This window comes from Clarias gariepinus, chromosome 25, assembly GCF_024256425.1.
Source record: "Clarias gariepinus isolate MV-2021 ecotype Netherlands chromosome 25, CGAR_prim_01v2, whole genome shotgun sequence".
NCBI classification, from domain to species: Eukaryota; Metazoa; Chordata; class Actinopteri; order Siluriformes; family Clariidae; genus Clarias; species Clarias gariepinus.
Genome location: NC_071124.1, coordinates 10,912,184 through 10,924,615, shown reverse-complemented (window position 1 = coordinate 10,924,615; position 12,432 = coordinate 10,912,184). Strand labels below are relative to the sequence as shown.

Here is a 12,432-nt window from a genome sequence, read left to right as displayed (position 1 = left end):
TACAAAATATTTGCTTTAATAACATTTGCTAAATAAGCACTGTAAATAAAACAATAATGCAAATGCTTTACCCTGGTCTTGAGTTTCAACCTCCTCTGTTTTTAGTTTTGTCAAACCCTTCTGTACCTCAAGCTCTTCACTCTCATTCTTTGACAGCGACTGCCACATTGATACAATTGTCATGATGTCTGGTAAAACCTGTGGAAAAAACAATAATGTTTTTTCAATATGTCATTACTGTGTTACCTTACACTGCAACTTTCTTTGCTTTATATCCTTTGTGAGATTCTTCACACCTTACTCAGTGCTTCCCTGTAAAGCTGGACAAACTCTTCCTTGGCATTGACACTGTGCCCATCCACATTATCCAACACGGGTCTTTCCACACAGTGCTCTATGTTCTTCTGAGCTCTCCTCAAGACAAAAGCCATCACAGTGAGTGTAGCATGCTGCCCCACCACACTGCGTAACTGTTGAAAATAAGCATGATTAGTAAACTAGCGACACTACTGCAACAGTGGTACCCTGCTTTTTCCTGTAATTATTCAATAAATTAATCATGTTGCATATAGAAGCTTATTTACCATTGTAATATGAGTTACTATATGTACTATGAGTTTTTTATTTCATGGGACTCCCAAGGGAAGAAATAATATTTTCTACTGCTGAAAGTTTATCGCTAAACCTCTATACTTTAAGGATAATTATAGCATAAGAGACAGCTAACATAACTATATCTTTGTTAATTTTCAAAAGGGTTTATAGACCTAACTGTACATGTACTCATCTTCTCATATATCAGAAGCAGATTTATGACTTTGCATTAATGATGTAGTTTTCTGTCTAAGGCTGCATGACCCACTGAGAGCATTTCAGTCACAGTGACTTGATTTCACTATCGCCTGACCTGGTATGAATATTTATTTTAAAAAAAAGAGCTACCTAAAAATCCCCAACTCATGGTTGCTTAGATACCTTTCATTGAATGGTTGAATACATTTATAAAAATCGGTCAGTTTGTTTAGATTAGCATATAGGTCTTTGGTTTGCTTCATTTTTCTCATTAATGTGTCATGAAATACTGAAACAGGCCACACCAAGTCCAGAAACTGCCATCAGCTAATTGTCCAGCTATAGCTGAGCTTGTAAATAAAATGAAGGGACTATCCAGAAAATAGGTGAAATTTTCTAAACAGACAGACTTTATACAAAAGGGCTATGAAACTGCATCATTGTTAAACCCCTTGAACTAAAGCTTAAAGTCTACATCTCCCTCACATCTTGATGACTTCATTTTAAATCTATTAGAGCTATACTCCAGACAGAATGTCTTTTCAAATCCATCATGGAGGTATGCTTATCATCTCATAGATTGTTAAGTAGCAAAGTGTATTCATAGCTGCACAGAACTTTTGCTTCACAATTTGCTGTCTCCACTATTTCTAAGCTGGGTCTATAATTATAAATGTACATTAAATATGAATGTCCCTGAGAAATGGTTAGAATGAAACCTGACAATTTCTCATAACATTTAAAATAAAAAAAAATATATTAACATTATTGTAACACCATTGAAGAGTTTCCTTAAAATGTGACTCACATTGAGGCCCTGAGTAAAAAAGGCCTTGTTGCAGACTGGAGGGAGAGATGTAACTAGAACCATGCTGAGGAAACGAGGAACAGGAACTACTTCTTGGTATTGGAATGCCTGAGAAACCTCAGGCTGAGACTGATAGATCTATGTGAAAACAGATAATATGGGATAGTGTAAAGTACATCAGCCATGAGACAAAACTAGAGTACAGTGAAACCTTGGATTGCGAGTAATGCGGTTTGCAAGTGTTCAAGACGAGCAAAGATTTTTAATAAATTTTGACTTAAAAATGAGCAAGTCTTGGTTTACGAGTACCGAGTATCATGTATTACGCACGCATAAACCCCTCCAACTTTCGTCTTCACAGACACAGACACTGCTTTACACAGAAACACTGCTCTGTCACGATTCTTTTCAATGGTAAAGTGCAGGTTAATTTGTTTTATCTTTACAGCAGTGATTCCGTTAGTGCGTCGCTCAATCAAGTGTCATTAGAGAGATTTCTTGTTTATTTTTTCCAGTGGTTCTCAAAGAATGGGGCGCGCCCCACTAGTGGGGAATAGAGATATGACAGGTGGGGCGCAATGAACGGGAGGGAATTAGTGGAAAATAATAGGAAAGTACCTATTCTAATTCATGCTTTTCTTTATTGATTTTTTTAATCTTTATTTTCTTTATCGGACACTCGAAACTAAATAATGACACACAAAGAAATGGATCATTAATACAAGTAAAATAAAATAACATCAGAGAAAAAGTGGAACCATAGTGCAACAATAACGGTTTAACGTCGGTATTATATATGTCATTTTATTTATTCTTATGTGTATGCTGATGTTTTTGTGTTTTTGTTAAACATTAATATTTTATCAGGCAGTACTAGTCTGGCATTTCTAGTTTCCAGTGTGGCAACAAAGTTGCTTTTTGATCCTTCAGGCGCTGAACAGAAGGGAAGATCAATATCGTTCTACGCTTTTTGTTGGTGTGCGGCATTTTGCGATGTTCCCTAAATCATTCGTTGCGCCACAGAGAATAATGGTGTTTATGCTTCTAAACATGTATAATTTAAGGCGGATGTAGCTTAAACACACTGTAGAGAGGAAATATATGTGGGTATCTTATTCGCGGGTTTATTTACGCCGCTATTGAATTCGGAGATGCGAATATCAAACTAACTTTACCGCGGACACAAACAGGTGTTATGCGCTAAAATGCCCCCCCCCGCCACGGATTGCCCCCCTACATAATCTCTATCAATTATTATATTAGGACATACACTCAAAGGTTTATTATTATCAAATATATTATTACTATTATAATTAACCCTAGGCACGTGACCCTTGTCGAGACGATTAATACAAATCCCCAAAATGATTATTTTATGGCACATTTATTTTGTAGGGGTTTGTCAATGTACAAATAAATTATTTATCACAAATTACAATAAATATTGTTTGTGGTGAAAAATTACAGGAAATGATTTTTATTATAAAATAAGCAATATAAAAGTATACATGTGGTATATGAAAAAATATCTAATTTATATATTTTGCCCCCTATACAACCTTTTTTTTATATTTCTTACTTTATAATTAAATTCATTTGTTATAATTTGTAATTTGTAAACCATAAACCTATGAATTTAGGTGGGCAATCTGTGGCCTAGGTCGGGGGCATTTTAGACCATAACACAGTAGCGTACTGTATGTAGTAAGCATAATAACATCAATGGATACATTTGTTACATGGACCACAAATAAGCAAGTGATTCAGCCCTATCAGCCCAATCAACCAAAAATCCAGCCGAAAGGAAAACATGTTGAAGCCTATGTTGCGCTTGAATTCATGGTGGGGATGGTGAGGGCAGAGGAGAGACCTCTGTGTGTTCTGTGTCTTAAACCGCTGGCAGCAGACAGCATGAGACATAGTAGGAAGACACTTATCGACAACATCTTTTTTTGAAAGAAAGCTCTAGATAAGTGACAAAGTAAGCCTGTTATAACAATTGCACGTGTGTTTTATCTGTTTTGAACTTGGTGTTATTTGATCTTATCGGTTTAGAAATTGATATTTAAATAAATAGTACACTTGGCCGTTTTCGTTATCATTTTGTTGACAAGTGGGGCTTGAAAATTCGCCCACCCTCTTAAGTGGGGAATGACAGAAAATGTTTGAGAACCACTGATATACACACACACAGCACCTGCAGGCACAAATGGAAACACTTATCTGTTGGGATTTATTTTTACTTTTTTTTTTAAGATAAAGTGCAGGTTAATTTGTTTTATTTTTATTTTATATTTTGTGTTAATTATCTTTATGTATTTTTTTTGGGGCTGTGGTATGAATAATTAAAGATTCCATTATTTCTTATGGGAAAATTCAATTTGGTTTATGAGTGTTTTGGAATACGAGCCCCAAAGGAATTATGCTCGTAATCCAAAGTTCCACTGTATAGGTCTCTTTCTCATATGTCAGAGAACTCACTTTCTTGAGCAATGCAATACTGTCCAACCAGGCTCCCTTCATGCGTGGAGTGAAGCAGAGTTGTGATTCCTTAAAGTAACGATGTAGAATATCAGGGTTGCACTTCAAAATGCTGACAAGCAGGTCAGCAACTTTTTCATCCTCAAGGGCCTGCTTAAGGCTCACCACAAACTGCAGCAGGACTAGATTTCCAGCTCTGGAAAAACAAAAGGGTTTTGGCTTTTAAAAGGTGATTGAGGGATAATTGATTTCATTGATGACTGAGGGGGTTCAAGAAAAAGGCACAAGCTATGACTGGTTAGCAATACAGTCTACATTAAACTTTTAACTAAACTGCAGAAAACAGAATTAGAACCTCTCTCCTAGACTGTAAGACTATAGGCAGTTACAGCAAGTGCGCCAATCTTTCATCATAATTCCACCCAGTCAAAGAAGTTATGCAACATAAGCCTCTTTCAGACATGCACCACTTTACATAAATCTTACCAAAATTTAAGGGGTTGGCTTTTTTCCATAAAGATCAATAAAGAAATTATACTATGTTTACTATATTTACAGATCACTTTTAACTTGAAATAATTTTAACCTGCATGAGGAAGTTTACAGATAGGCAAGCACACGATTACAATAAACTGATATCTGGGTGTGTATGTAAAATGGGCTAACCAATCACACAGCAGGAAAAACTGTAAAAGCAGGAAAAACTGTTTTACCAGATCTGGCAGTCTTCATTAATGGACTACTTTTTAATTATCTTGTGGTGGAAAATGTGTCTTGTGAGAATAATATTAAGCAATGTAATATTCTGTAATGGTCATAAAAGCCATTTCTTAATATGTATAAAAAACAGTTTGTGTGTACACAGTGTTACAGTAAATTTACAACCGCCACAGGCAAAGCTGGAAAAAAATGCCAAACATCATTAAAGCTGTCGACAACTTGTCAGACATGAAGCAAGATGAGATAAGTGGATTTAAAATGCACAGAAAATGTGCGGTTACAGAAGTGAGTGACAGGAGGATGACTTTTTATCGATTGATGACGGCCAAGATATAATACATTTCATGGCTAAAAAGGGTTTTATATTATAAGAATCAGAGAAAGATAAAAAAAAGTTTGCAATCCAAAGTTTCCAAATGTTTTGAAAATATGTTAATTAAACTAAACTTTTATATGACATTGACATTAGACAGTCCTACCCTAAAAAACGAGTCATAATACTCTTTAAAGAGACCATAAGAGCTAAAGATGTCTTGACACTTTAATTGCACATCACCACAATCACAGGTAGAGGCCTTGGAGCACACACTCTTTATAGAGTGAAGACAGTGAAGACATTGGCCAGCTCAAGTAATAAATGTTTTCTGCCACCATAATTGGACAAACCCAGCGATTAAAGGGGAAGAATCTTCTGACCGTTTTTTTTAGGCCAAGCCGTAGAGGAGCCCACACATTTCAACACTTGTTTTTTTTCTGTTTTGTTATGTTTTTAAATGGGGTGGTTGTGGCTCAGCGTGTTAAAGCTCCGAGTTACTGATCTGGAAGTCAGCGATTCCACCAGGTTGCCGTTTTGGGCCTTTGAGCAAGGCCTTTAACCCGGTCTGCTCCAGAGGCGCCGTATAATGGCTGATCCTGCACCCTCACCCCAGGCTACTAACAAGAATCTGGGATATGCAAAAAATAAAGAATTTTACTGTGCAGTAATGTCTATGCGATGAATAAATGAATATGTGCATTTGATTTAAAAAATTGACCCATATTTTGCTATTTTATTTGTACAGTTATGTTTTCATCTTAATTTGCATCACAGAGCCGTGATTCAGGACAGATTAATCACTGTCAGCAGGACTAATGTATATAATGTCAACAGACTAGAGTTGTCAAAGATATTGTACAGTGTGCTCCAATACAACACTCACTCATCGTCTGTACTGCTTTATTCTGTATACAGGGTCAGGAGAACCTGGAACCTAACCCAGGAGACTTGGGTCATGAGACGGGGCTTACTCATTAGAGGCATTTTTTTATTTATATAAGAATATATACAGTACAAGCAAGTGCCTCTCATTTAATACTATGTCTTTTGAGTAAAACCATAAAAATCATCTGTTTATAGTGGGTCATAGTATACAACCTCAGACGAACATCATATATGACTTTTTTTTTTTTACCTTACTATTATTTATTTAACTGAAATAAAGCCAAAAAGGAAAACCATAAGGGCAATACCAAGTATCTCCCCGCCCCCCCAAAATACTACGACATGAGTTAAGAGGTTAAGTTGCAGGCAGGTGATGCTAATCATCAGCCCTTGATGAATTAATCATCAGAAGATTAATTGATCATCAGCAGACCTCTGTAAAAGCTTGTCTGGAGCAGTCAGGTGCGTGTTAAAATAATGCATAGGATAAAAAATAATTAGTAGAAAAAGAAATAAGCAGTGGTCTTAGAGAAGCAATTGTAGCTGGAGTCTGGAAAGTGTTATAAAACCAATTCCTAACCATTTGGAGTTCAAAGGTGGACAACTAATAATTCACAGAAAGGTCAGACCATGCAATGCTCGAAGAAACATGAAAAACCCAAGAGCTACATCTAACTGAGGTTAACAAAACTGCATTTAAAAAAACCAGTAGGACTTGGAAAAATATATACAAAGGTTTACACCACCCCTCTTTCCAACTGAGGTGTTTACATGATGATTTTTTATTCCAATTGGGCTATTATTCTAAATATTAATGAGAAACTAGAGTCCATGTAAACACAGACACACACAGTGTCTGTTCACAAGCAAGCATTAGGCCGCTGCGTAAAATGGATTTAATGTATAATGGAGAACACCAGTAGTGACATGGAGTCAAACGTACCTTCCGGCTGTCCCCAGGCTTAGGTCATGGAAGCTGATACCATGTTTGTGAGAGCAGCAGACATCAAGAAGAAAGCTGTGAACAGACTCCCGGACAAAATGCCTTCCCCTTTCCTGTTCAGTCATGGCCTAAAAAAAATTAAGCAGTATTATGAGATAAACAACAAAGAATATACATGGCACAGAGAAAAAAATTCTTAATTGGAACCCATTCCTACCACAATATGATCAGTGGCTATATCCACAGGCCCATTCCATTTGTACAGAGAAGCAATCCGAGTCAAAGTGGAAGCAGTAAAGAAACGTAACTTACAGGTTTTGCTAATAGCAGTATTTTGCACAATCTGTGAAGAACAGAAAACATTATAATAAAACCATTAAAACATGATGCATAACATACAAAAGATTTCGGAAGTGTCCACTTAAAAAGGCTTGCCTTAGTCTGCAAGGTAGACAGAATCAGACTGATTGTTGACATTCTGTCTTCTTTTATACCCGTGTTTAAGATTTCTGACAGAAAATCTAAACAATTAAAAAAAATAAATAAAAAAAAAGGTTAGTGCCATGCCATAATGCATTATAACCTATAAAATTGTGGGAAATTAAGCCAAAAATACCTTTGTTGTCCAGAACATGAACTATAGTTCCAGTGTCGCCATACATGAGAAACGAGAGGGCAAACTGGATATAGGACATGCGAACATCTGGTCGACCCTTTGAAGAAAATGAATACAAATCTTGCAATTAATACATCTACACTATCACCAAAGGTCACCAGGTTAGGTTTCCTTAGAGATCTTAAACCCCGTAATGTTGAACCCACAGATACACCCTTGTCTATACTAACCATACCATGCAACCCATTCATATGTTTACAATTAAAATTTAGATAAAAAGAAAATATAGAATTTATATGAATTGAGCTCACAGTTCTGTCTCTCATGCGAGCAAGACCATAGATACTTTTGTTGAAGACCAAACTGCTCAATATTTCACTTGTTGCTTCAGTGCCCTGAGACACCATTGCTGTCATGAAACAAAGGCACTGTCGGACAAACCTGCACACACGAAACAACATAGATGGATGGATAGGTAGGTAGGTATGTATTCTTTAAGACATTTTTATTGAAAAAATGATTTGTGCCTCAGGTTTAATGATCTATGGGTCCCTAATGAGAACTGGTTAACTGGTAGAACATACTTACTTTTACAGGAACCATATTAGTGACTGATCAGATTATAATTATAAAATTTAAATATACAGACTGTGGTATGTTTAAATGGTATTGCACATCTGGCAAACTGGATGAAGGAAAATTCAACTCAACATGCATTATTTTAAAATATGGTCCGACTATAATGGCTGTACAGTTGGGTTTTATTGAAACTTACTGACGATTCCCGGAATACAAAGAGGATTGAAGCAGCTTCATGTGTGACGAGACAGTCTTCTTCACAATGCTGGACCCCATAAGGTTGAAACGAGAAAGGTCACTTGCTGTCCGTAACAAAATCAACTCTAAGCTCTGAAATATCAGCATCAGCTGAACAAAGAAAGAAGTAAATTTTTTATAAAGACCTGAATTGCAGTGCAGATTACTAGCTCAAACAGACCAATATGTTCCAATACAGTACGTGCCATACATTTTGTGCAAATCATGCTTTTTTTTTTTTTATTTACCTTTACTAGTATAGCCAACACACATTTTCTGACCAATTAGGTTGATGTATTTTCTTACCTCTGTCTCAGAAGGGGTACCCCCTTCAAGTAAGGTGAATATTTCTGCACATTCTGCTGAGATTTTTAAGTAACCCTCAACTACATCGTACATGTCTGCACATGGAAGTTTTTTTGCAATTTGGATGAAGGTTTCCAAGGCTAGAAGGTTAGACATAACAAAAAGAATATATGAATACATTACAGACACATTATTCGAATTTAAGGTGCATTTTTGTCTACAGCATAGATTGTAGGACATTCCATACTATATTCATTCACATTACAAGACATTATGAAGGATAAATATTGCATCATTCTATTGTACTTATCTCTAGATGAATAACAAAAAGAATAATTAACAGGGGTACTTCCATATTGAAAATGGAACCAACGCGAATCATTAACTTAAAAAGCTCAGAAGTGAGCGCAGGCTTTGCCTTAGACTGGTTTCAACATGAAATATCAGAACAATTTTAAGTAAAAAGTAAATGAGTGCAGTAGGTGCACAGGTGCTCTGCAAAGGAATATATTAGCTCCTTTTCTTTTCACCCTAACACTTCTGACTTTAGATACAACAGTAAACTCTGACATCTACAAAAATGTGTATAAGGAATGTTCAGGAGAATAAATATAGAGCACTTGTATGGCCTTTTGTTAAATGGTGCAAGTTGAATAAATGATCACCAAAACAAAGGAGATGGTTATCAACTTCAGAAAGATCAAAACCCCTGTCTCCTGTTACCATTGAGTAATGTGCAAGTGTGAGTAGTGTGCAAATAGTCAACAACTACAAACATGAAGGTTGTATACAAGAAAGGACAGAGTCTTCTCTATTTCCTGAGAGGATTGAGGGCCTTTGCTGTTTGTAGGCCACTTTTGAATGAGTGTGGTCAGTGTGATCTTTTATGTTGTGGTGTGCTGGCTCAGAAAAGCAGGCTCGGTCATATGGGCCAGACTGAACTCACAAATAAATAACTCTGACACTGAAACGATTCCGCGCGTAACTCGATTACAAAAACAGTTCGAGGCAAAATCTTCAGCTTTTTTAAAATAATTTTAAAAGCGTGCCTTATGTTTTTGTGAAATTATTTGTTTGCTGTGACACAGCGCGCTTCCGGATGCAAGCGCCACTAAACACAGCTAAGAAGAATCGCTTACGTCACCCAAAAAAGCTGAAGGAGACGCAAACAGCTGTGCTGATTTGATGGAGTGTTCTGTTGCGGGCTGCAAAAGAAGCAATAAAAATATCAGCGAGCCAAGAGATGACGAAAGCAGTCAGAGAAAATGACAGAAATTGTCAGTAAAGGCTTACATTATGTCTGAGCTGTAAATTTGGAAACATTTAGTTCTAAAAGTTAAGTTGCACAACTTAGTGTTTTTGTATAATTATTTATTCTAATGTGTGTGTTATGCACTAAAATGACCCCCTGCCACGGATTGTTCCCCCCACATAATCTCTATCAAATATATTAGAAGACCATAATAAAAAATTCATATTATTATCAAATATATTATATTATTATTATCAAATATATTATTACTATTATAATTAACCCTAGGCACGTGAAAAATGAATACACGAAAAGTAAGACACACAATATAAATTCTCATATAAATTGTTATTTTGTGGCAATATTTTGCAGGGGTTTGCAAATATTGTTTCTAATGAAAAATTACACGAAGCGATTTTTATTATTAATAAGCAATATACAAACATACATGCATATGAAAAAAATTATATAATTTATATATTTTTTCCCTATACAACATGTCATTTTTATATTGCTTATTTTATAGCCAAATTCGTTAAGTGCAATTCGTAAATCATAAACCTATTCATTTATGTTCTAATATAATATTTGTTAGAGGTTATGCGGGGGGGGGGGGGGGGGATTGTCGGGGAGATCTGTGCAGTGAGGCATTTTACCGCATAACATAAAAAAAGAAATTCAATAGCTTTTTCGGTATGTGCATCACACATGTAAAACCAGTCGTACTATAATCCACTCTATCACTGCTAATAACTACAACCTTTTACTCATTCAGTTTTTTTTCTTTTTTTAAAAATGAATAAAAAACTTTACTGAATTGATATCAAACTGAATATTGCACAGGGGAGGGTTGTAGTTATTAGCGAGGATAGAGTGCATTATAGTACAGTTGGTTAAAAATTTTCTAAATGCTAAATTTCTATAGCAAAAAAGTTATTAAATTTTGTTGATTTAATTGTAATTTTTTGTGACTTATAATAAACTGTACCAAAATGCATTCATTTTCATACATATCTTTACAATTATTATTATTTTAATAATAAAAAACACCCCAACTCTCATTTAAAAAATAATCTGTTTTATTGCCACAAGAATTGTCTGTGTAATCATTTATTTTAAAATGTACATTGAAATAATTATTAATTAATTAATTAATTAATTAATTAATTAAACAAACAAATAAATAAATAAACAAATAATCCATACTGTAGCCTAACAGTGTAATATGTTTGATGTCCTTTGAGGTATTTATTTCTCTGTAATCTTGTGTATTCTTCTGTAAACAAACAGTTGGGTCTTGGTTATGCACTTTTATACAGTCCTTTAGTGACTCCATCGCTATAAAGCTCCGGTAAGCAGCGTTTCTGACAGATTTAAGTCCAGCAGGCTATAACAGGAGAACAGGAGATTTATGGATACAGTGAAAGAGGACATGAAGTTAGTTGGTGTGAGAGAAGAGGATGCAGAGGATAGGGTTAGATGGAGGCAGATGATTTGCTGTGGCGACCCCTGAAAGGGAACAGCCGAAAGACAAAGAAGAAGAAGGCTATAACAGGAGAAGATCTAAAAATATATTCATTTGTAATCGCTTCTCTGTCCACTCCATAGTAAGAAACTATGCAATTTGTTATTTGGTATATGGGCCAAGGGTAGCTCAGTGGTTAAGGAATTAGACTACAGTTCGGAAGATCCGAGGTTCAAACCCCACAACCGCCAAGTTGGGCCCTTGAGCAAGGCCTTTAACCCTCAACTGTATAATGAAATAAAAATGTAAATCGCTCTGGATAAGAGCGTCTGCCAAATGCCCAAATGTAAATGTTATTTTTGTGTGTTTATTTCTTGATAAACAAATAAAATAATATCAGTTCACCTCCATTGCTCAAATTCCCCCCTCTTGGTCGGCGACTGCGAGTGACGTCAATCCCCACACAATCCCGCCCCACAGTATAGACCCGCCCCTGACGCTGATTGACAGGCTTCTGTGTAACGCGTTGGAAATGCAATTGCAAATGGATTAGCAATTACGTTTGAATTTTGCCTGGCTTAACGCACAACGCAGAGAAAGTGATAAAGCAAACGTGGTAATTGATTTTGCTATATAAATATGACAGGCTCATGACTTGTAAGACATGGCAAATGCAAATGGACTTTTCTTTTTTATTTGAAATTTGGCAGTCAGTGTGCGTTCGCGAAGGCGAAAAAGCCAACAGTAATGCAAAGTTTGCAATTGCATTTGAATTATGGCACACTTTGTGTGTCCACATATGGGAAACGCAATTGCAAATGCAATTTGCAATTCCTTTTAAATATTGTCCAGGATATCACTCCATACACAACTCCAGGGAAGTTTTGGTTAAGATAGCAATGATTTCCCTTTTTTAAAAATTTTGATAAATTACTCTTACTTTTATTCCTAAAAGTAGGACAAAAATTGCATCACTCTGAAAATTTTGAGCCACTTAGGGGTGATTTCCTACTCGGAGATGCTTAGTACATA

At 35.8% G+C, this 12,432-nt stretch overlaps 1 protein-coding gene across 1 annotated transcript in view; it reads right to left on the bottom strand.

Moving 5' to 3' along the window:
- The window catches only part of urb1 (URB1 ribosome biogenesis homolog), a 53,394-nt gene that overhangs the window by 39,014 nt on the left and 1,948 nt on the right, over positions 1–12,432 (bottom strand). The window contains exons 2-12 of the mRNA XM_053486698.1: positions 8,684–8,823; positions 8,337–8,488; positions 7,873–8,002; positions 7,562–7,658; positions 7,381–7,466; positions 7,163–7,288; positions 6,946–7,073; positions 4,082–4,277; positions 1,601–1,738; positions 297–470; positions 72–198 (exon numbers count right to left, since the gene is read on the bottom strand). Of these exons, the coding sequence (XP_053342673.1) occupies positions 72–198; positions 297–470; positions 1,601–1,738; positions 4,082–4,277; positions 6,946–7,073; positions 7,163–7,288; positions 7,381–7,466; positions 7,562–7,658; positions 7,873–8,002; positions 8,337–8,488; positions 8,684–8,823 (1,494 nt within the window). The remainder of the gene's footprint in view (positions 1–71; positions 199–296; positions 471–1,600; positions 1,739–4,081; positions 4,278–6,945; positions 7,074–7,162; positions 7,289–7,380; positions 7,467–7,561; positions 7,659–7,872; positions 8,003–8,336; positions 8,489–8,683; positions 8,824–12,432) is intronic.